We start from the raw sequence: 20,980 nt of genomic DNA, 5'->3' as shown, positions 1-20,980 counted from the left end.
AGGCAGGGAATGGAACCAGGGAAGTGCTCGCCTGAATTTGAATCGGGTACCGATGTTTATTGTTTGTGTTTTAGCGTGAAGCAATGTTTTTCCATTACTGTTTGTTACATCTTTCCCACGTTTCCAATAATAACCACTCCTTTTTTTCTTTCTTTTTCAGGAAAAGAGGAGTAGAAGTAGTACAGGTGAGTAAAAACTATATTCATTTTTTTTTTCATTCACTTCTCTGCTATGAACACTGTTTTTGGAAACAGTGGATCCCCTTTTGTGGCGTGTGTTGAATTTATCTAGTCGTAAGCAAACAGGTATCCAAAGTGGAGATGAAGTGGGCCTTTCCCATCTTTGTTAATGAGGAAAAGCTAATGGTTGATGAGGTGATGTTAGTCTGTGCTTACTGCTCTTAAGGATGGTCAGGCCTATCAGAAGTAGGAGCTGTTCTTTGAAACAAAGCTGTGGCAGAAGGCAAGTTCTTGCAACCCAGGGCACAGACACTGAACTGACCCAGACACTGAACTGCTGTGGGGCTTTAGCCCATGTACTGTTATGTTCAGGTGTTGGCTACGTTTTGTGTTTCCCAGTTCTGAATGGTTGTATTCACATGAGATGGTACTTAAGTGATGATGCCAACTTGCAAAAGGAATTATGTTACCGTGACAGCTGTGTTGCTGTGAATAATACCTTAGAGAACTGTAGCCCTGGAAGATCAAAGGGGGAGAAATGCTCTTTCCTTCTGGCCTATTTTGTATCCTTAGAAGAGCCGTGTATCATAGATTTCACTCTTCCTGGTGCTTACCTGGTGTGTGGTTATCTGAGAGCTGCGTGATATTACAAGGAAGGAAGGCACATACTTTACTGGCTGGATTTAGCCATGTTTCCAGCAGCCTTTCACCACTACAGCAGCATCTTCCTTACTTGTACCTCCTATTGCTCAGAGCTAAGGAGCAGCTTCTTTTATCGGTTCTGATACAGCCTCCCCAGTTTGATAAATACAACCAGCATGTGCAAAGCACAGCTTCACAAGCAGCATGGGGAGAAAGCTAGCCTATATTTGTGTCATTCTGTGATACACTATTACTTCAATAATAGCCCAGTGCTTTCCAGTCCACTGTCTGCATTTGTTTTATGTGCCTAGTGCCTTCTGTGTACACTTAAGCAGCAAGGTGGCTGTATGAGATGAATTCAATGATACTCTGATTAGCTGAGCAGAGAACAAATTCCATTTTATCTGTTGGGCTGAAGTTGCTGTCCTTCAACATGTTGCTTCAGTTACTCTTCACTATATCAATGTATGTAGGATGCACAAGTGCTTTTTTCTCATGTTTGTGTAGCTTAATGGCTAGTCATTTCTTTATTCGAAGAGTGTTTTGCAAAACACTTGGACAGAACTAGACAGGACTTGTGGAGACATACTTCATGGTTTCAAATTTCCCAGCATAGCTGAGATGCCAGACTAACCTATACCAGGAATTTGTGCCCCAGAGGCACACCTGGAACACCGATGCCTGCTGCTCTGCTAGAACAGGATGAATGACCATGTGCAATCATGACTTGCCCAGCACATGTGTTGCTTAATATGTCCCGATGCGTGTACTTGTAGTGAGCAAGGGATGTCTCAGAAGCATGCTCTTTTCCCACCCAGCATTACTAGAAAGCTTTGTGTCACCTCGCCCATCCATTCCGCTAGCCCTGCTTCTGGTTGGGGGATGTCTTGGTGCCGATCTGCTGGACAAAGTTTTCTTAATAGAGGAAATGTTGTTTACCTGTGTTGAGCAGCAGAGTTTTTCATTTGCTTTCCCCTTCTTCTCCTTTAGGGAACTTACCCTGTTGTGAGCTGTCTTGAGGGAAGCCAGCTCTTGTGCACAGCAAAAGACAAGTAACTCAAAACACAACAGTACACAGGCTGTTTATCTGTTTTCCTCTTCACATAAGTTCACCTCTTTTTTTCTGGATGCAGGCATGCTTTCCAGTTAGAAGTAGTGAGTTGAGAGGTAAGGTTCAGTTACTGGCTTCCAGGTAGCATGATGGACTGGGACGTGTCCAAGCTCTGCAGGAGAGCTGGTGCTGTGCCAGCCCCAGTGGCGTTCTGGGCACTGTGCTGGCACAGCTGCACGGCACAGGGAACGGCCGCGGATCCCTGGGGACATGTGGGGAACTCTCAGAACCTCAGGTGTTCCCTGTCATCCCCTCAGTTTTCTTGCTGACTCCTCCAGCCCTTTGCAGCTGCTAGCTGGAGTGGCTTGAGCTGGTGGCCCGGGATGGGGATGCGCTGCACAGTGACTTGTGCCCAAAGCACGTCTGCTGTGGCCACCGGGTGGGCAGTGGGTCAGTAAGTGCTTCAACAGAAACATTTCTTAATAGTTTCTACCCTCAAGGAAGAAGAGAGGAGAGAGGAGAGGCTACTTCAAGGGAGAGGCTACTTCTAAAGTTATGCAGTGATTGTCTAATGAGGCATTAACAGAAATAAATAAATAAAATTTATTTTCTATTGACGGAATTTAGCAAAGATGAGATTTGCGTCGTTTCTAAACCATAAAGCTGGTTTTGAACTCTTATTAAAAAAGCTTGGTTTTGTTCAGTTTCAGCCCTCCAAATTACCGTGGGGGCAAATTCAGAATTGCAAATTGTCAGTTCTTCTTTAGCCAGTAAAGTGTTCTGTTTCTTATGACTTTGTCCACTGGCGAGGAAAAGAAAGAACATCTCCATATACCTTGTTTTTCAGGAGAAAAATCTGTTTGGCTTAGTTTGGAGAGTGTAAGATTGAAAACATGTGCAGTGAAGTGGAAATCATCACAAGTACCTCTGATGGGGACATGCATTTATTTTTGTTTCACAAGCTATGCAAATCCAGAATAATTAGCTGCAGCCCTTTGGCTTCTGACAAATTGCCAGTTCAGTCTTCGTGTGACAAAGTGTGGAGCCTTCGTACTTCTCGCGACTTCAAAGGCCTTTCAGGCACTTCCACACCCAAATTTTCCTAGAGCTCTAGCGCACTTTTTTAAAATATTAAAATAGTTAAGATTTCCTATTTTCCATGGGTATTTTTGGTTTTAACGAGCACTAATGCTCTCTTTTATCTTAGAGAGATGTTCTTTCTAGTCAGTTGGCTATAAAAGTGGGATTAGTCATTGTATTTCAAGCTGCGCATTTTTTAATAGCAATGGGATATGGAGGACAACATGTTTTTTCAGTGTGGAACAGCTGATTGTAGTAGTTACAATGGTCTAGGCTGCTTTTTTGGTTTCCTTTTTTTTTCCCCCAGGTCTCTGGGAATTGAGATATTTGAAATCTTTTATTTTTAAGAAGAAAACTGTCCCCTGAGCTCTGTGTTTTACTGAAGACAGCGAAGGAGAATTAAGGGTCCCCTCCCCCTTTCCTAAATCTTCAATCAAAGCGGAATACCAAAGAGAACAGTTTCCACTAATTGTTGCCAGGGAACAGTTGTTTTCTAGAAATGCGGGTAGGTTTATTTTCATACGCAGTATTAATGGAATAAGCTTGGAACAGCGGTGTTCTAGCTGGGAGAAGGGAGCTTATAAAACACACATCCAACAGCATGGGCAGAAAGATGTGACTGGAAAGCTTCCAAAGCAAGCAGGTTTATTGAGATGTTGGAGAGCTGGCTCTCCAGTACATGGAGAAGACAGTTTATTTTTACGTGCATGCCAGCCCGTTACTCCAGTCCATGTTCTCCTCAATATGGCAGTCAGCTTTGCCTTAAATGCAGTTTTGGAAGTGATGCTACAAAAGCCCTCCAACCCTGCCCAGTCTGGATGGTGTAGGTACTTTGCATGTGCTTGTAGGAGGGGGGCTGCTGATTAAAGTCTTGAGAAGACAGTGATACCGCTTAGCTTCTGTGCTACGGCATGCGTTTGGATGCCTCAGAGGGGGGTCTTCAAAAAAAAAAAAAAAAAAAAAAAAAACTGTAGTGATGAACGAAAATTTCAGCTTCATCCCTTGAAAACAGCAGGACTGTGGAAAGCCAAATCCCCAGGTGAATCCTGTCTCTGATCCTTCCCAGTAGGGGAGATCATTCTACAGGAGACCCTCCTGGTACCTAAGGAGCAGCCCTGCCCAGCAGGAGCGATGTTTTTGGCACGCCGCTGTGTATTGCATCAGCAGACTGGTCAGTGAGGTACGGCATGCTCCTTTCTGGTCCAGTGGGGAAGAACAAATACACATCTGCTGGGGCAGGGATGGAAGAGAAAACAGCAGAACGCTTCCAGGATGTGGATTAAGCAGATTAAATAAAAAAGCACTTATTCTTAAAAATTAGACCAAGTAAGCCAGTCAATCAAAATGCAGTTAGATCCTTATTTTATTCCTGGGCGGTGAATGACAGATCTGTGAGGAAATTTTTTGTGGCTCAGAGGTGTGCAGCCTCTTACTGACTGGTTTGATTGCTGTCTTTTGACTCTGCGTCCAGCTGGCTCTGAGTGAGGTGTGGGCTCTGGAGTCACTTGCAGCAATTTCTTGGTGAGTGAAAACATTACTAAGATTTAGAAATCCGCAATGAATACCTTTCAGGTTTGAGCTTGTACTGCTTTGGCCCATGGAGCCAGCTCTGCCCAGCCCCTTTGTCTTCTCCTGTCTCCTTGGTATGTCATGATGAGGTAGTGATGCCTAACAAAGCTAAAGGCTGGGGGTTGGGATGTCCTGGGTGGAAATCCAGTCACTTTGGGAGCTCTGCCAAAGGTTTTGCTGAGTATAAAGGGACTAAGATTGCAGTGGGGAGGTGCCTCGCTTTGTCGCTTACTGCAGGCACTTTGGGCAACTCCCTTAGAAATTCTGCCTCCCTTTTCTAATGGAGATAGTATCCCATGTACTGGGATGCCATTTAAGTTGCTTTCAGATAACTTAGAGGGAAAGATGCAGAATAAGATGGGTTTGTAAAGGAAAACTGGAGTATTAATGGACGCTGGTGACTTCTGAAGATTGCTGTGCATAGCACTCTCTCAGCCATCACAACGTGTCTTCCCGGATACTTCAGTGAACTGTAAAGCTTCACAAATCCATTCCCAAGAAACAGTTTGGATAAAAATAAGACCCTGAAGGAAATGCTGATTCTTATGCTTGGGAATAAAATCCTGTATTTGTCTCCTTTTGACTACAAATACCTTGCAGCATACAGGCCAGTCCTGGCACAAAATGGCAGTTAGATATTGCTTTTATTAATCAGGGTTACTGCAGTGGTGCCCATGGGCCAGCTAAGAATAAGCTTTAATTTTAGGCTGCATTAAACAATAGGATTATTTGTCTCTCTGGATGCAGGTGTTATGATATGGTATCAAACCAGGGCAGATGGAATGTGTAACTCAGGAAATGCCTATTTTAAAACCAATATGTCACGTTTGCGGCTTGCTGAAACTGCAAAGCGAATGTTGAAGTATAAATGTGCATGTAGCTCTTTTAACCTTTTTCTTCAGACATCTTTCTTCTTGGAGTGGGAAGGATGAGGAGTTGATTTGATACAGGTCCAAGGGTCCTCCAAGGGTCCTAATGCTGAGATGTCCTCTCTCAGCCGAATGACAATCCTTCATCAGTTTGGGGGGTGAAATCATTTGGTTCTTCTGCACACGCAGAGCTACAAACTTATTCCTGTGATGGTAACTTTAACCTTGCCCTCAATCCTGGGGTTTTGTTCCACAGGAACAGTGATGTCCCCTTGGGAGAAATGACTGGTTTCTACCATAGCTAAGGCTTGCTTGCTTCAGGCGAAAGCTTCATAGAGTGTATCATCCGAGCAGTAAAAGAGGCTATCTGTATGCCCACCTTCTTCAGTCTTCAGTGAGGGTGCTGGTAGTTCTGAGCTTCCAGCAGACTCTGGAAGACCCGTGGAGTTTGGGGAAGGCTTTTGTTATACATTGTCGACTTCCTTTCCCAGCTTCTGCAGAAATTACTTCTTTGATCTTAGCTGTGACCTGAGATACTTGCAGCTGGAAATCCATTGTATTGTATGCTTGTTTGCTCTTCTGGTGCTTTACAGTTAAATGAGATAAACATACTCGTGTCACGGGATTGAATGATGTGCCAATAATGGTACGTAAAGACATTAAGCCATAAAGTTTCTAAACTTGCTGTGTTTGGTCTTTGGCCAATATGTGCCAAGAATTTCTTAAAGCCAAACGGAGGTTGCCCCTATTTGAAACAGGACACATTGACACATTCAAACACAGACCTGGAAGTGTTTACTGAACTCAACTGCCTTCATGAAATTATAATGGGACGAGGCAGAAGAGTGGCTTCAACTTAATCCTTCATTCAGAACAACTGAACTTTTTTCCGCTTTTCTTTTCTTAACACCAGTGTGGACCTCTCTTTGCTGCATATCTAAAGGTACGCAGGTCAGACAAATATAGGGTTTCTGCGTATGCTGTGGATGTTTTCTATGACTTTGGTTATTTTGCAATATCTTCCATCTTGTAAGAGCTAGCATATTGATGGAAAACACTCATGGACTTTTTAATAGTTTAATTAGTGTCTTTTTATTTTTTGAGAGGTATCTTTGCACTGCTGACCAAAAGCACTTAGCTTAGGGTGGGAATTGTTCAGTGTCATCTGAGGAAGAAAGGAGGGAGCCAGGAAGAATTCAGATGATTGTAAACATAGTTCCTCTAAAATGAGATAGCAGTGGGGTATCCAAAATGTGTTTCTTCTTAATGTGAGGTCACATTTATGGAAAATTTGAGAGCTGTGGTTTGTTAGTTTGTTTGTTTTCATCCGTCTTCTCTTGCATGACTTGTCAAAAGAGACAGCTGCTGCAACTTCCTAGATGAAATGAACGTGGTGCTCTGTTGGCCATGCCAAGGAGGGTCCAACCATTGTTAATGAATGGATTGGAATAGCCATTAGATAGATATGGTCTGTCCTAAGAGGTCCCTATGTAAATGGTGGAAGTAAGGCCCCTTCTTTTGGAAGAGAAGATTCATGGCAGGAGTTAGCTTTCCTTGCACAGACTGTGGAGGGAGCTTGGAGGCTGGAGCCTCCTCCAGCAGGTTCACATGAATTTCTCTTGCTCAGGTTTATACCGGGGACAGCACTGTTAGTGTATTTGTAGATGGTGGCTACTGACAAAGTATTGGATCTGTATAAATCCCAAAGACAGAGGAACTGCAAAAGCTGATGAGCTTCGTCCATGTAGCACTACAGCACGATGTTATGGTCGTTCCAGGCTGCTCTCTGCTTCTTCCCCTCCCGCTGACTCTTTCATGGAGCTGCATGGTTTTGTTCCTCAGAGGCTTGGTTTCCAGGTGCTTTCTCTGTGATTCTGCCGGGCTTTAAGAACAAGACACATCCAAGCCTCTATTCAGTCTGTAGCATAGATTCGTCACTGAAAGAGTGATGCCTTAGTATGTTTTAATTGTTCTTTTCTTATATTAAGGTTATTCTTGTAAAGGAGACAAAAGAATTAATTGTTGCACTTATAGATGAATAAAAGCACATAAAGAGAACTTGTCCTCTGTAGTTTTGTTTAAAGTTTGCATGTTGACCTGTAGGATCCTAAGGCAAGGCTGTAAAATAACTGGTCATTAAGGTATTAGGCACTTCAGTCATGATTAAGAAAAACTAAAGTTGTGGATGTTGCTCCTTTGTCCTTGAAAAATGGCATAACAGTTGTTATGAGCAGGAAAGCAGAAACTACAGACCTATATATAAACCATATAGACTACTTCTGTCATTATAAAACGGTGGATTTGCCTTGTACTATTCTTTGGCTGTTATTTTAGGATCCCGGGTAATGCAGTGTCTCACTGCATCTCATTGTCACAACTTTCTCAACTTTTCAACCTGAGGTTGCTTCAGTATATTACAGTTGCCTCATTTAGTTTCCCAACTGGTATGCTTCCCTGCATCAAAGGGGTCTTGGATCTAATTTAAGGTTGCTACACAGATTAACTTGTATGTATATTGTGTCCCTGCTTGAGTGCCTGTTCTAAGGTGGGTGTTCACCTCAGTAGTTACTGAAGACTTAAAATAAATCCTCCCGGCACCTTGCCGAAGTGCAAACAAGTTATTTAGTGTTTTGACAGCCATCTGAAGATGGGATGGAAAAGATGCCGTTGGGACTGAGCTAGTACTCTGAGTAAGAGACTGAAATGTAAGGGAAACAACTGTTGCAGAGGAATTTCTGGCTGACTTTGCAAACAGAAAAAAGCTTTTTAGCTTGCTTTTGTTTTTGTAGTAAATTGTTGATTGGAGCCAAGAGCTTCCTTTACTCAGAGGTCTAAGTGCATCTGAAGATGTTTTCTTGTGCAAGAATCTTCGTTGCACAACTCTGCTGTCCTGTAACCTTAGCAGCACAGTTACCGAGTTAAAATTGTCCTTTGGCTAACTGATAAAAAAGATTAGAGGACAAGCTAATTGCTGTCTATAGAGAATTTATGTTGATGGCAGGGAGATCATTTGTACTTTAGGCTAGCTTGGAAAATGTTCGTTCTTGTGACCTAGAGGAGCTTTTTTTGTAATATCTTTTCCTTTATGGTAACATCCTTAAGTGGCTGAAAAAAGAACAGCAGCTATAAAGGGGGAAGGCAGAATTTCTGCTTTTAAACTGTAAATACAGAGCAGACTGAAATGAAGCCAAAGCAGATTGGATGTTCATAGGCCTGCTGCGACGAGTTGTGTGCCATTCAAGCCCTCAGTGGCTGCTTATCAGTGAACTAAGTGGCTGCAAAGGGGGCAGAGAGAGCATTTGCTCCTTGCAGGTGACAGATCTTCCCTCCCTCCCCATCCCTGTTCTAGGGATGTCCAGTATGGTCCAGGCCTTACAAAGGCTTTTCATGGCTAGTTGGTGTAGTGTAATTTACTAATTTAGGGCGCTCAGCCCTTTTTGCAGCAGCTCGGGGGCTTCTATTTCCTTCTGTCTTCTTGTAAAGTTGGTCCGACTTCAGTAAGGTGCAGGGGAGGAACAAGGACGGATAGCAAGACACCCCATGGTCAGTGGGTTTGTGCTGTGGAAAGTCAGAGAGGAGAGTAAACATTTTCCTAGCTCTTTCTTCAACTTCCGAGTTGTCTGTTTCCTATTCTTTTAGCTTTCTTTTTTTTTCCGATGGCAAAGTGCTGACGTAGTTACTCATGATTCTGTGAGGTCTGAAGATCGTTTCGGCAGGTCTGCTTTCATCCTGCTCCTGGCATCGGTCACCAAGTCCTGGCTCTGCCAGCTGACCTGCACCATCGCTCTCCTGTGCGGGGAGGACCTCTCCAGACGGGGACGGAGGAGGGAGCGCCTGGCCCGAGGGCTGCCCTGGCCAAGCCCCAGGAACCCGCTGGAAGCCCCAGGAGCCCACTGGAAGCACCGCAGGTCACAGCGGAGGGGCTGAGCTCACACTGAGGATGCTCCCTGAAGGCAGCTGGGGGCAGCCCGCAGCCCTTGAGCCGCCTGCGATGTGGGAGTTGCTCTAATGCAGCACCTAAGCCATGGTCGTGCTGTGCGAGTTGTGGTAGCCCAGCAGCAGCTGAGGCTTTTGTGGGGTGTCCTGTGCTCCCTTAGCAGTCAGAAGAGGGTTGGCTGTGCCTTTTTGTAGCTCTCTGCTCTGTGAATCTTTTGACGTGTCCTTTTCAAATCAAGGGCTGCTTTTGCCTTTTCTGTAGGGCTGAATATTCCCCGTTTTTGGGGTTTGCTTTCTGTAACTGTAGTCAGAGACTGTTAAGGAGTGGGTACAGCTTAACTCTGTTTACAGCATATATAAGTTGCAAGTAATAATACTATGCTGTCCTTTTTTGCTTTGTGTGAGGAACTGCAATGTCAATACTGCATAATCGTGTATGAAAAATAGCCTGTCCGTGGAAAGGCTGACTTGAAGGTATTCTTTGTTACTGCCCAGATATGTCTGTCTGAAGCCAAGTTTTGGTTCAGTAATACCATCACGTTAATGTTTAAAAGAAGGGCTAATAGAGTTTACTTCAGCTTCAATAGATAGGCATACCAAGTATAGTTGGTGGTGACTGTGAATTTGAATTTCTTCTAAATTTTCTTAAGATTGATGTGCTGCGACTTTATTTATTGAATCTATTAGGGTTGTTTATGATATTGCCTGAAGAACTTTGTGTGTTTGCAGAGGATCACTTAGCAACAGCCTATGGCACAGTGAGGTTGTCTGCGACATGCTGAAGCTAGCACGATGAACCACAGAGCAGCGAGGAAACACCCAGAGACAGCAAGTAAATACAAATTTACAGCCAGACAGAGCAGTTCACGGACTGAAGAGCTTTGTATTTCTGTGGGGCACTGTTTGTAAGATTCTTTGCTTTTTAGTCTTTATTTACATGACTGTCGTCCTGATGCCACGATAATCTCTGCTTCTAGAGATGTTCATGTGAGGTCTGCAGCTGGTAACGGCACATCTCCTGAGCATTTAAAATAGAAGCAACTCCTTGATATTAAAGCAACTTGCACTTTAATCTCCTAAATCTTCTCAATTAGTCCTTCACCATAGCTAAGGAATAAAATTTCCCAGGAGGAGTCTGGGGAATAACCTGGTATCTCAACTTTGGAGCTCTGAGCTTATGCTGTAAGATTCTGCTGTTTCTAATAATCAGCATTCCTTTTCCCAAGAGTGGTATTTTTATCTTGTTTATATTTTTTTGTTGTTTGGCTCTTTTTTTTGAGCTCCAGAAGGATTGTAAACGCAGATCTTAATTTCTGCGTATTCCAGGCCATTTATTACATATTTCAGGCCATTTATTGTTGTATATTAATACCAGTAACTTGCTTGACTTAAATGACCTAGTTTGAGTTTGCACTGGAGGTGAAAGCTGAATGTAATCAGCAAACATTCTCTTTTTTAGAGATTGTCCCTGGTGTCTGAGATGTGGACACAACACAAAGTAAATGCCCCACATCTGTGTTTGGCAGGCAACAGTAACTTGACAGGAACATAGCTGACATTGTGTTTATGGATCTTGTTGGTTTGAGTGACTCATAGTAGGTGGGGGGAAAACACTGAGTGTTCAAAGACATTCTTGTTTTTGTGTGTGTGTATATGTATATATAAACTATTCTTCCTCATTTGGGGATGTGGGCTGAAGAAATTCTACTATTTCTTGACCTTTTAAAGAAGAAATCAGACTGCAATATTTGCATGTAGGTCTAGTGTTACCTGAATTCAAAGAGTTTGGGTAGGAATGTAAGTTTTAATGGAAGAGTGGATTTGGGGTGGAATTCAGTTTGTTGATCCTTGTATCCCTGCAGCCACTTCCAAATTCTTAGTCTTGGGACCTTAAAATCCCTCCTCTTTCAATGAGGAGAAAACAGGGCATGTTGTTGTTTTGCTTGGAAAAAAGTCATAAAATACAATCTGGTAGGAAGGAAGATGTGAAGATAGAGTGCTGGGCATGAACAGGGATGCTCTCAGCTGAAACGGAGGTAGACTTACTGAAGGGAATCGTCTTTCACCAATTGCTATCTTACCCTGGCATAAGATAAACCTGTAAGCTGGAGCAGTTCAGCAAGAGAACAGTCTGAATTCTGTCAGTTTGCAAAACCAAAACTGTGTCTGTAATGTATTTTAAGACTTGGGGTCTGAAATCTGTGTGTAGCACCCTTCACTGACTTGAAGGTTGTAAGGCTGCACACTTGCTTTGTTCATAGCACTACAGACGTCGAAAATTGTACTTCGCTGTTCTGTCAAGGTCATGGGTTTATCTAAGATAATCCAGCTATAAGGAGCTAGGGCAGGTTATGCCTTTACACATGCAGTCTGTTTGGGGCAGGGTTATCGCATAGTTTACTTAACCTAGCAGGGGAGGTCAAAACAAACCTGTCTTGGTGGTCTTGTTCTGTGCAGTGCAGAAAGGGATTATCTAAGGTTGTGCTGTCCTTTCTGCAGATGCTTACGGTGGCCAATGGTATGAAGAACCTACAGTTAATGGGAACGAGAAGCCATGAATTAATTGGTTGTGTTAGAGCTTTAAATTAAGTGCCCTCAGTGCACTTTTGCCGTGTTTCCTATGATTTCAGTCTGGTTTTTGGAACTCTATAGCAGACTTTCCTCTCTGACTTGTGTGAAACAGTGAACACCTGTCTACTTTAGCATCCGTTGCCTCATATGTTCATCCTTTCACATATTTCAAAAGCTGAGCACTTGACCAAGAATGAATGGGTAAAAGGATACTCTGTACAAGCTAATTTTGAAACTAAAGACAGTTAAAATAGTATTTGTGTATATGTTTTGTTAAGGCTAATGCTGAAAACATCGGATGGCACTTTTCTGTGGGTTGTAGTTCGGGAATAAGATGCTCAAAACTGAGCGATGACATGTACACCAAAAAGTTCAAGTCCCTTAATCTCCTTGCTGAAAAGCACTTATTTATGTCAAGGTTGCATGTAACTTCCCATTTTTATTTTTTTTCCTAGTTGTTTGCATGTCATCTTTATAGGGTTTTACGGGCGCCTTTAAGTTTTGTGTGTGGGACTTCCTTTCGAGCCGAATGTTGCTGCAGTTCACACGAGCAGGATAAGCCTGAGGGACAGAGCTTCAGAAGAGCAAATTTCGAACTTCAAACCAGGCTTTGCACTGGCGCCGTGTTCGTCTTTGTTCCCCTTCACAAACATCTCTGCTGGGGTGTTCAGAACAGGCTGTACTGAAGGACGTGTCTTTGGGGCCTGTCCTGTGCTTGTTCTTGAAGTTGGCTGGAGGCAAGCCAGCTCTTCATTCTGAGGTTGCAAAACTGTGCTGGCGTGGCAGGGGACAGGCTTTGTTTTGCAGTGGGACTCGCTAGCCTCCTGAGCTGCGTGCCACATCGGCGGGGCCACACAGCATCCCTGGGAGGGCCAGGTTACAGCCGTGCTGGCTGCACGGGACGTGTCAGTGCCTGCATATCACCACACACCTACCCCAAATCTGCTAATTCCTGTGGGCGTAGTGTTTGGATGACTTTATGCAAAGAAAACACTTGAACTGGGAAGTCTCCTGTAGCACGAGGATCTGTCTGTTGGGACTGTCCTCTCCTGTTCCTTACTAGCTGGGCTCCAGCTGGTGCTGGTGTGTTTCCCAGCACCCCGTTTCTTGGGCTGAGGCAGGCAGAAGAGTGCTGTGCACCTCATTTGCTACCACGTCCTGCGTTGGTGTGATGTGCTGCCGGCCCCGCGTTCCATGGTGTTTCTGCAGGTTTTGGATGTGCCATAGAGGGGATGGTGGGGACTTAAAATTTGCAAACACTACAGTGGAAATGAGATGCCTTAATCAGGGAGAAATAATCATTTGAAGACACTACTAGACCTCAAATTAGCTTCCCGCTTAGTTGAAGCCCTCTGAAATCAGGATTTTATTATTTTCACAGAGCTAAGTGTTTTGGCAGGCCACCAGTTATGATAGAGGTCTTGGTGAGGGGAAGTCCTGTGGCTTGATCGTATTGGACCTTTTTTTAATCCGAAGGTCTGGGGTGTAAATTGCAAAGTAATGAGCCTGCTTTTCAAAGGTGCAGACAGCTGCTATTAAGGTCCGTGCAAAATGTCAAAGGCTCTTGCTCTTTCCTGTGGGCATAAATATGAATGCAGACGCCCATTCTGCACAATCTTTTTGTGTAAGTCAGTCCTATCATTCATGTCATTCCCTCCACCCAATTCTTAGCTGGAAAATCCTGAATGAATGAATGAATTCCAAATGCCTGCAGGTTTTTTGACCATCTTTACATTTGCACTGCTTCTCTTTGGGTTGCTCTAGTCTTCTTTTATCATTTAATGATGTAAACGGGCATGGGAGACTTCTAGTTCTGGGGCGCAGGAAAACAGCACCCCTCAGAGCTCTGTGCTGAAGCTAATCCATTGGCGTCTTTCCCTGTATGAACATTTGGAGAAGTTGCAGTGTTATTTTTTTTGCCGCTTCTGGGAGACTTTTCCTTGTTTAACTTCAGACCAAAATATCCTAAATCCCACATGCAACAGCTTGTGTGTCATCAGCAGAAGTGCAGTCTCAATGAGATTATCATATGATTATACTTCACAAAATCTGCGTTTTTAGTCTGTGTTTCTCGTGGCTCTGTAGAAAATATTACGTTTGTAAATCTACTGTTAATGCCAGTATAGCATAAGAAAGCTAAAATTACAGACTTCACCTACTGAAGTTGTATTTACTTCCTAGTACCGTCACAAAACAAGTTTTTTTTTGTTAATGCTTCAGGGATCGAACACCTTTTCTCTTGGCAGTTGACGAGATACCATATGCACAAGGAACTTGTGTACTGCATATGCATGCTGGCTATGTGGAGGGGGGAAAGGAGGCAAGTAACACAAATATCACCGAAAACCTTTTAAAAATTTTAATAAACCCAGAAGTTGAGATGCTCTAAATATTCAGTGTGGGACTTTGGTTCTGTGGGAACCAGTTAAATTTAGCAGATGCAAATATAGAAACCAAGCAGCGTAGTGACTTGCCGAAAGCCTGCCCGTATAAAGAAAATAGCACGCTGACAGCTTATTGCAGCTCGTGCTGTAAAAGAGCCCTTTAATGTGCTATTTTTCTTTTGTGTTTTAGAAGGGATGAGGGGGCGAGTGTCCTCTTTTTCTGATCGTGTAGAGGTGCTTCTTGCATCAGCCGTCTCTGCAAACAGGGTTTCAGCAGGATGTTTGTTTGGTGAGTCTGCACCAGGGCTTAAGAAAATTAATAGGGAGGATCTGAAGGCAGTTCTCGTTACGTAGTCAAGTTTAACATTTTTAACTTACCCGGGGCTGACGTGGGTTGTTGCCTAGCTTCGTTTTGCCAGCGTAGACAGAGCTGGCTTGGAAGCGCCGAGGTCTGTGCGGGTCGCTGTGTAGCCTGGTGCGCTCTGCAGCTGGAAGAGGCACCTGCATGCCCCTGGGGCAGCACCGCTGTGGCGTGGCTGGGAAGTGGGGTCGCAGCGTTAGCTGCCGCAGGTTTTAGCGGTGTCTTTTCCACGTGGACTGGTCGACCTGGAGACAAGCATGAGGTGTATAGTTATGCTGCTAATCTGGACCTACGTCAATGGCACCGTGTCCTTCTTGCTGCTGCTTGTTTTTCTGGGAAGATTAAGGCTAATGTGTGTAATTGTGTGTGACCGTGCCACAGCTACATTTCTCATTGCTTTTAAAACACCGTGCCTTGCAGACGGAGCTGTCCCAGCCGCGCTTTTGAGGATACCATCCATACTCTCCAAAACTCTGAGAACTTTCTGAAATAGCAGACTAAGGTCATCAGCTTGGTATGTCCAACATAAAGAAAGACTGGGAAAGAAAAGTTTTATTACCAGGAAAACCAAGGTCACCCCTCCTGCAGGCATGGGATGAAGAAGAGAAACTTTTATATTCCCTGGTAAAAATAATTCCCTTGCTGTTGGTTTCTGAAGTGAAATCCAAGCAAATCAAAGAGCCCAGAATAAGTCCAATAAATTGCTACTGTGCTGATGTCACCTTTGTGTAGTAGGCTGTTGGCTTATGTCTGTCTTATGTCAGTGTGAGATGTAAATCAAAATAATAAGATGCAATTTATTGGATGGGTTGGAAATTAATAGCTGTAGGGTCTCAGTTGTTTCCCATCATGCTTGCTGGGAATGTTTCCCTAGAAGGAGATAGCTTGAAAGGCACCCATCTTTCATAAACTATTTTTAATACTTGAAAGTTACTTGAAGCACTTATTTGAGACATTTATTTTAGGCAGAAAAGAAAACAACTGAGTCCTCCTGTACATGTTTGTAGTGTCTGCTGGGTGAATCTCCATTTTTTTGGCACCTTGACAGGCTCCATCTGTATTTCTCGTGGAGAGTAGGGACTTGGAAACTTTACCAGGAAGAAGAGGCAAAATGTACTACAACCTCCTTTTCTACGCTTCTTGCCCGTCGATCTCAGATGTATCACCGTGATCGTGGCTCAAATCAAGCAGGAGGACGTTAGGTCATGAATTTGGCAAGCTGCATTTTATAACCTTTAGCTTATCAGCCTGCAAATGAAGGGTTTGGAGTGGAGTTGCCCCATCCAGCGACTTGCATCCTGCTGGAACAGAAGTGAAAAGCTGCTGGAGGGAACGAACGGCTGGGAAAGCCGGTCCTGTGGCACGGCGGAGAGGTGCAAAACTGTTCAGGAGGGATCTGGCTGGCTGGCTCATCTGCAGGTCTTCGTGTTCTCTGGGGACTCAATTGGCTGAAGACAGCAAAACAAAAACCAAGCCACAGATGTTATGAGCCAGTTTGTGGTGGGTGTTCCGAGCAGTTAAGATACCTGTTTTCATTCCCACGTGGGAGACTTTGGATCACTTGTGTAATTTTTCTGGGCCTTACTTTGGCCCATGACCAGAATTGTTCTGGGCTCAGCAGGCTCACTGGGATGATCCAGTGCAACGGGATTGCAGTGCCTCGACTCCACTATCGCCAGCACGGACAGCCCTTTCTGTTTGTCCATTACATTAGGGCCAAATCATTCAGCTGCTGCTTTTTGCCTTTCTTTCCTTTAGCTCTGTTAGTTTTGCAGCACTAGCTCTGTGAGATTTCATGCAAAATCACTGTGACTTAATGTGCTCTTGCAATTGCAGCTGCTTGGGGCATTTTCTCACGTGTGCACCCTGTTGGTATTCGCACCAGCAGAACAGGAGCTGCCGCAAGCAGTGGCTGCGTTTTGCTCTGAAGTAGCTCTGCCTTTCTGCTTGGCTGGGAGTAGCTTGCTGTGTCACCAACTGTGGCACGTGTGAATTAGCTGAGTCCAAAAGAAGCATAGGTAACTCTCTGAAATTTTATCAATAATCCTGTTCTCCTGTTTCCTCCTATGTTACAGGATCAGCTGTGTTAAAGTAGAGAAGGGACTGAGGTATCTTACACACGTACATATGCTTTGTTGGGTTCAACCATAGAAAGAATTTGCAGTGTGTATTACCTTGATAAATGTAGTGATACCCAGCGTGTTTCAGCTTCTCCTCAACTTTCTGCTTATGTCTATCGGCAATAATACATCTAAAATAGCCACTGTTGGCAGGAAAGCCAAAGGTGATCCTGCCTACAGCACAGTACACATTACCAGTGAGGTCTGGAGATGACTGGTCTGGTGCTTGCACTTTCTGGGGTCATCCTGGGCTGTGGGATGCGCAGGGGAAGGAAGGGGAAGAAATATTACAGGTTTCAGTGAGAGAGGCTGACGTGCCTCGAGGTGCGATTGTCAGTTACTCATTGCGGTGTTAAACATGACAGGGCATCCTTCTCACACCCTCCCTTCGTCTCTTGCAGCATCTTTATGCAGATGCCCATGGTGTTGAAACGGAAACGCCCTGGCAGGATGTGCTGTAGAAGCACACACGTTCCTTCACCTCCGCTGCCTCGCGGCTGCTGAGCCAGGTCCCCCTGCACCCGCGTATCGGGCTGCAAGCAAAATGGGTCCTGTTTGCCCAGGGCGTTCCCAGCTGCACTGGCAGCCTGTTTGGTGTCAAAGTGCACATGCTGTACAGACTATGAACTTGCCAGGTACTAAAACAGTCACTTCTTTACGCTTCTGGGCCAAAGGGAGAAGCTCTCGCCCTTTCATGAAATGAACTGGACTTTTAAAAATCCTGGGCGTTGGTGGCAGTGGGCGCAAGGAAGCGCCCGTAACCACAGCGTGCGTTACGACACACAGCCCTTCACCAAACTACGTTTCCTTTGGTATGTCCCTTTGTAAATAGCCGTAGGTCACAGCTAATAGTGCGGTGGTTACTCAGCCGTGCGTTGCTACGGGGTAGTTAATGGGCTGAACTCCAGCTGCAGTAGGTCTGCCCGTATTATTACTGCATTCAGATGTGCTGCTGCCTACTGCGTGCACGGAGCTGAGCCCTGTAAGCACTGGTTAAACCCCAGAGCAGATTCACTGGGAATGCTCTAGCTGCAGCTTGAGTGACACACGTCTGTAGTAAGCAATATATTAATATCCCAGAACACTAACTCTGCGCGCCCGCCTCCTTAAGGACGTGGCAATCCCTGAGGAGTGCAGAAAGTCATTTACAAATGCAGGAGGGGACCTGGTTAGGAGAAGACCTGCACAGAACTTTTCTAGCTGGTTGAATTGAGGAGGGGAGCTCTGCAGAGGTGGAAAAGCCACCACTAAGTTTCCCCAAAGTGCGGGATTCTTTCCTGCATTCTTTTCTATTGTCCAGTGTACATTTAAAAAATTCCAAAGATCAGGCTTTCCCCAGCTCCTATGGGAGAGTACTCCATGGTCTAATATGTTTTGCTGCGAGGAAGTCTTCCTGCTAATCAGCCCATACGTTTCCTTTCTTTTCATCACGTAAGTCCTGGTTAACCCTTCTTGTATGCTTCTCGTCTTGGGCATTTTGTCTGTGAAGGGCAAGGCACCTTTTAGACACTATTTTGCCATACCACAAGCTGACCATGGGTGACGTAGGGTTATTGCACAGCTGGCTGGTTTCAATACGGTTCATGAGCTGTAAATCCACAGGCTTTATCTTACGGTAGTTTGATTGTATGGTTGTAAGCTAACAGTTTCAAACTAACCATCCAGGAGACCTATGTACCTAAGTAAACTTAGTTGTGACCTGGGAACTTGAACCTGTGCATGTCCTTGGGTATCTGGGCTATGTTTAGCTTTTTTTTATGGAAATTGAGCCTGTTTTTTGCTGCTGGTCACCATGTGCCTTTCAGCATTGTTGTGATCTTTTTCCTGGCAGCACTGAAAGGTGCAGAAGACAAATAGTTTCCATTCCATGTCGTTAGCAGGGATACCGTGTATTGACTTAGTGGTGCTTAAGGGGCTATAATTTACTTTTTATAAAGCTTGATGTCATGATGGAAGTTTATTCTCCCTTTCATCTCTTCCCTCCTGGTTGCACTTTGCAAAGTCTTTTCCAGTTCGGCTCCCACACTCCACAGCAGAAAGCTTCCTGTATTGCTGGTCCTTCTCGCAAGTTTGATTACGTTACCACAAGTGTATTTTTAAGGCATATACACTTCTGCTTTCACTGAGTATATTCTTACTGAAACAGTCACCTGAGGAGTGAACAGTGGTAGAAAATGCGACTCTTGTGGCTTTATGGAGCATTTGTGTCTTGCAACGTCAGTGTTGAGAGGGGTTCTCTATTTGAATCCAGTCTTATACTACAATATCTTGTCCAGAAGGTTGATCTAGCTGCAGAGCAGGTTTACAGGTGTCACAATAAAATTAATTTTAGAGCAGGTATTACAACAAAATAATAAAAAGCACTTACTGTTTTTTTGCTCTTTTTTCCTGCTATGTTGTGAAATGGACATTTTTTGTCACTTAGAAGTTTTCACTGGTGCGTGTGAAATCATCCTGCAAACTCTGAGGAGCGTTTCAAAGGTGGCCATTCAATCTTAGGAAAATAACTCTGTTTGTATGAACTACCATTTGGGCATCTCCCTTGTTTGGGATCTGCCCTACAGGGTTTCCCCGTAGGACTATGGGCTGATTCAGATGAAGCCTTTTGCATGTAGATTCATTTTCACTCTCGAGTGAATTTAGGAAAACTCTGCTGGTAGTGTTTACATCCTTAATTTCCCTGCTTCTCCTGAAGAACACTTGGTCCTCTCTGAAGAGGTTTTCAGAGGGCATTCATTGAACTTGTCATCTTTTATTCTTATGTATTGCGTTGCTCTTGGGAGTAATCCTCCAGCTGTAGTGCGGTGCTATTTTACCCCCTGGAGTGGCATCCCCAGCTGCTGCTTGCCTCTGGCAAAAAAGACAAATGGTTATTGTGTTCTGGAGCCAGGCCAGGTCTCCTGTATCTCTGCTTGGTCAGTATTGTTGTGCTTTAGTTTGGATCTAGTGGTGTTTGAATAACACTTCTATTTTGAGTCTTCCCCATCTCCTGCCTCCCCGCTATTGATCAGTTATTGGAGAAGTGGGCTTATTAAACAGAGACAGCACGATGCACTGGTTAGTAACCTGAAAACGATATACTTAGGGCTGTTTTCCTTCCCTGTGTTTGAGGTTTTACAGTAATTATGAGGAGAATGTCTAGGGTTTCATACAAATTCCTGAGATGATTTGTCTTTAGCTAAACTACCAATATTGGGAGGGAAATTTTACAGACCTTGAGCAAATAGTTGCACTCAAATTTCACTTAGAATTAGGAGAGTGAGAGTAAAGCTTCTTGGCCAGACTGCTATATACATCTTTTGATATTTGTTTCAGAGCACACACACATGATTAAAATCAAATCGCTTCTGTTTTTTTCAGTTCACCTTTAACCCATGTCCGCAGAGTTTGCTTCCACTGCAGATGCAAGTGAGACGTTAGCTGCGGTCACTGCCACTGGTCTGAACAGCAACTGACTTCACAGGGCTGCCCTCCCTACTGAAGGCATGCTGTGCCATGCACACACTTGTCACCTCCTTCCCTAAAGAGCCTGCGATGGCGAGAGCTGTGTGGGCTAAGGGTTTGCATGAGTGGGTCACACTTAAGGCACACATGCCCCTGTGTTCTCTTAGGCAGGCCTTGATCAGCAGTAGTGGTATATAAGTAACGCCATGGCCTAGCTAAGGGATGGTTATCAGATAGCCAGCTCATTTTCATAGGAAAATGGGAATGCCTCTTGGCCATCTTCATAGCCATAAATTAGGGAAATTGGTTTTGTGCCCGTATTTGAGAGGGCACTTGCAGTCAGCGTATTTAAATATTACTGGAAGGATGTGAAAACCTTTGAACAGCTGAAATAACTGGAGAAAAAGATATAATAGGGAAAAAAATGGAATGTGAAAACTCAAGATCCATCGATGTTGAAATGAGTTCCCTTTTTAAATCATACATCTGAAAATGTCACATTGCCATAAATATGCAAAATGTGGCTGTAAGTTCGCAGTTGCCATGTCTTTCCAGCTCAGAAGAGTGTCTGCTTATGGCGGTATAGACATGGGAAGGGGACTTTCAAAAAGAGCTTTGGTGTTAGCCAAGCAATAGGAATAACTGGCCTCTACTAGCCACATGTTTTAAAACATGTTTTTCATTTTTAATTTTAACCCTGTAGCAGATTTTAAATCTGTGTTTTAGCAGTGGCTTGAGCTCAAATTTGGCAGATACTCTGTACACCCCTGTGGT

General features: G+C 44.1%; 1 protein-coding gene across 2 annotated transcripts in view; it reads left to right on the top strand.

Annotated features, from left to right (window-relative positions):
- Positions 1 to 20,980, top strand: part of ITPK1 (inositol-tetrakisphosphate 1-kinase) — a 143,084-nt gene that overhangs the window by 32,650 nt on the left and 89,454 nt on the right. For both annotated transcript variants that reach the window (XM_035539324.2, XM_035539323.2), the window contains exon 3: positions 161 to 185. In XM_035539324.2, coding sequence (XP_035395217.1) covers positions 161 to 185 — 25 coding nt within the window. The remainder of the gene's footprint in view (positions 1 to 160; positions 186 to 20,980) is intronic.

Source organism: Cygnus atratus, chromosome 5, assembly GCF_013377495.2.
Source record: "Cygnus atratus isolate AKBS03 ecotype Queensland, Australia chromosome 5, CAtr_DNAZoo_HiC_assembly, whole genome shotgun sequence".
In the NCBI taxonomy this organism is placed as follows: Eukaryota; Metazoa; Chordata; class Aves; order Anseriformes; family Anatidae; genus Cygnus; species Cygnus atratus.
The sequence above is the reverse complement of the archived record's forward strand: the minus strand, read 5'-3'. Positions and strand labels throughout refer to the sequence as shown.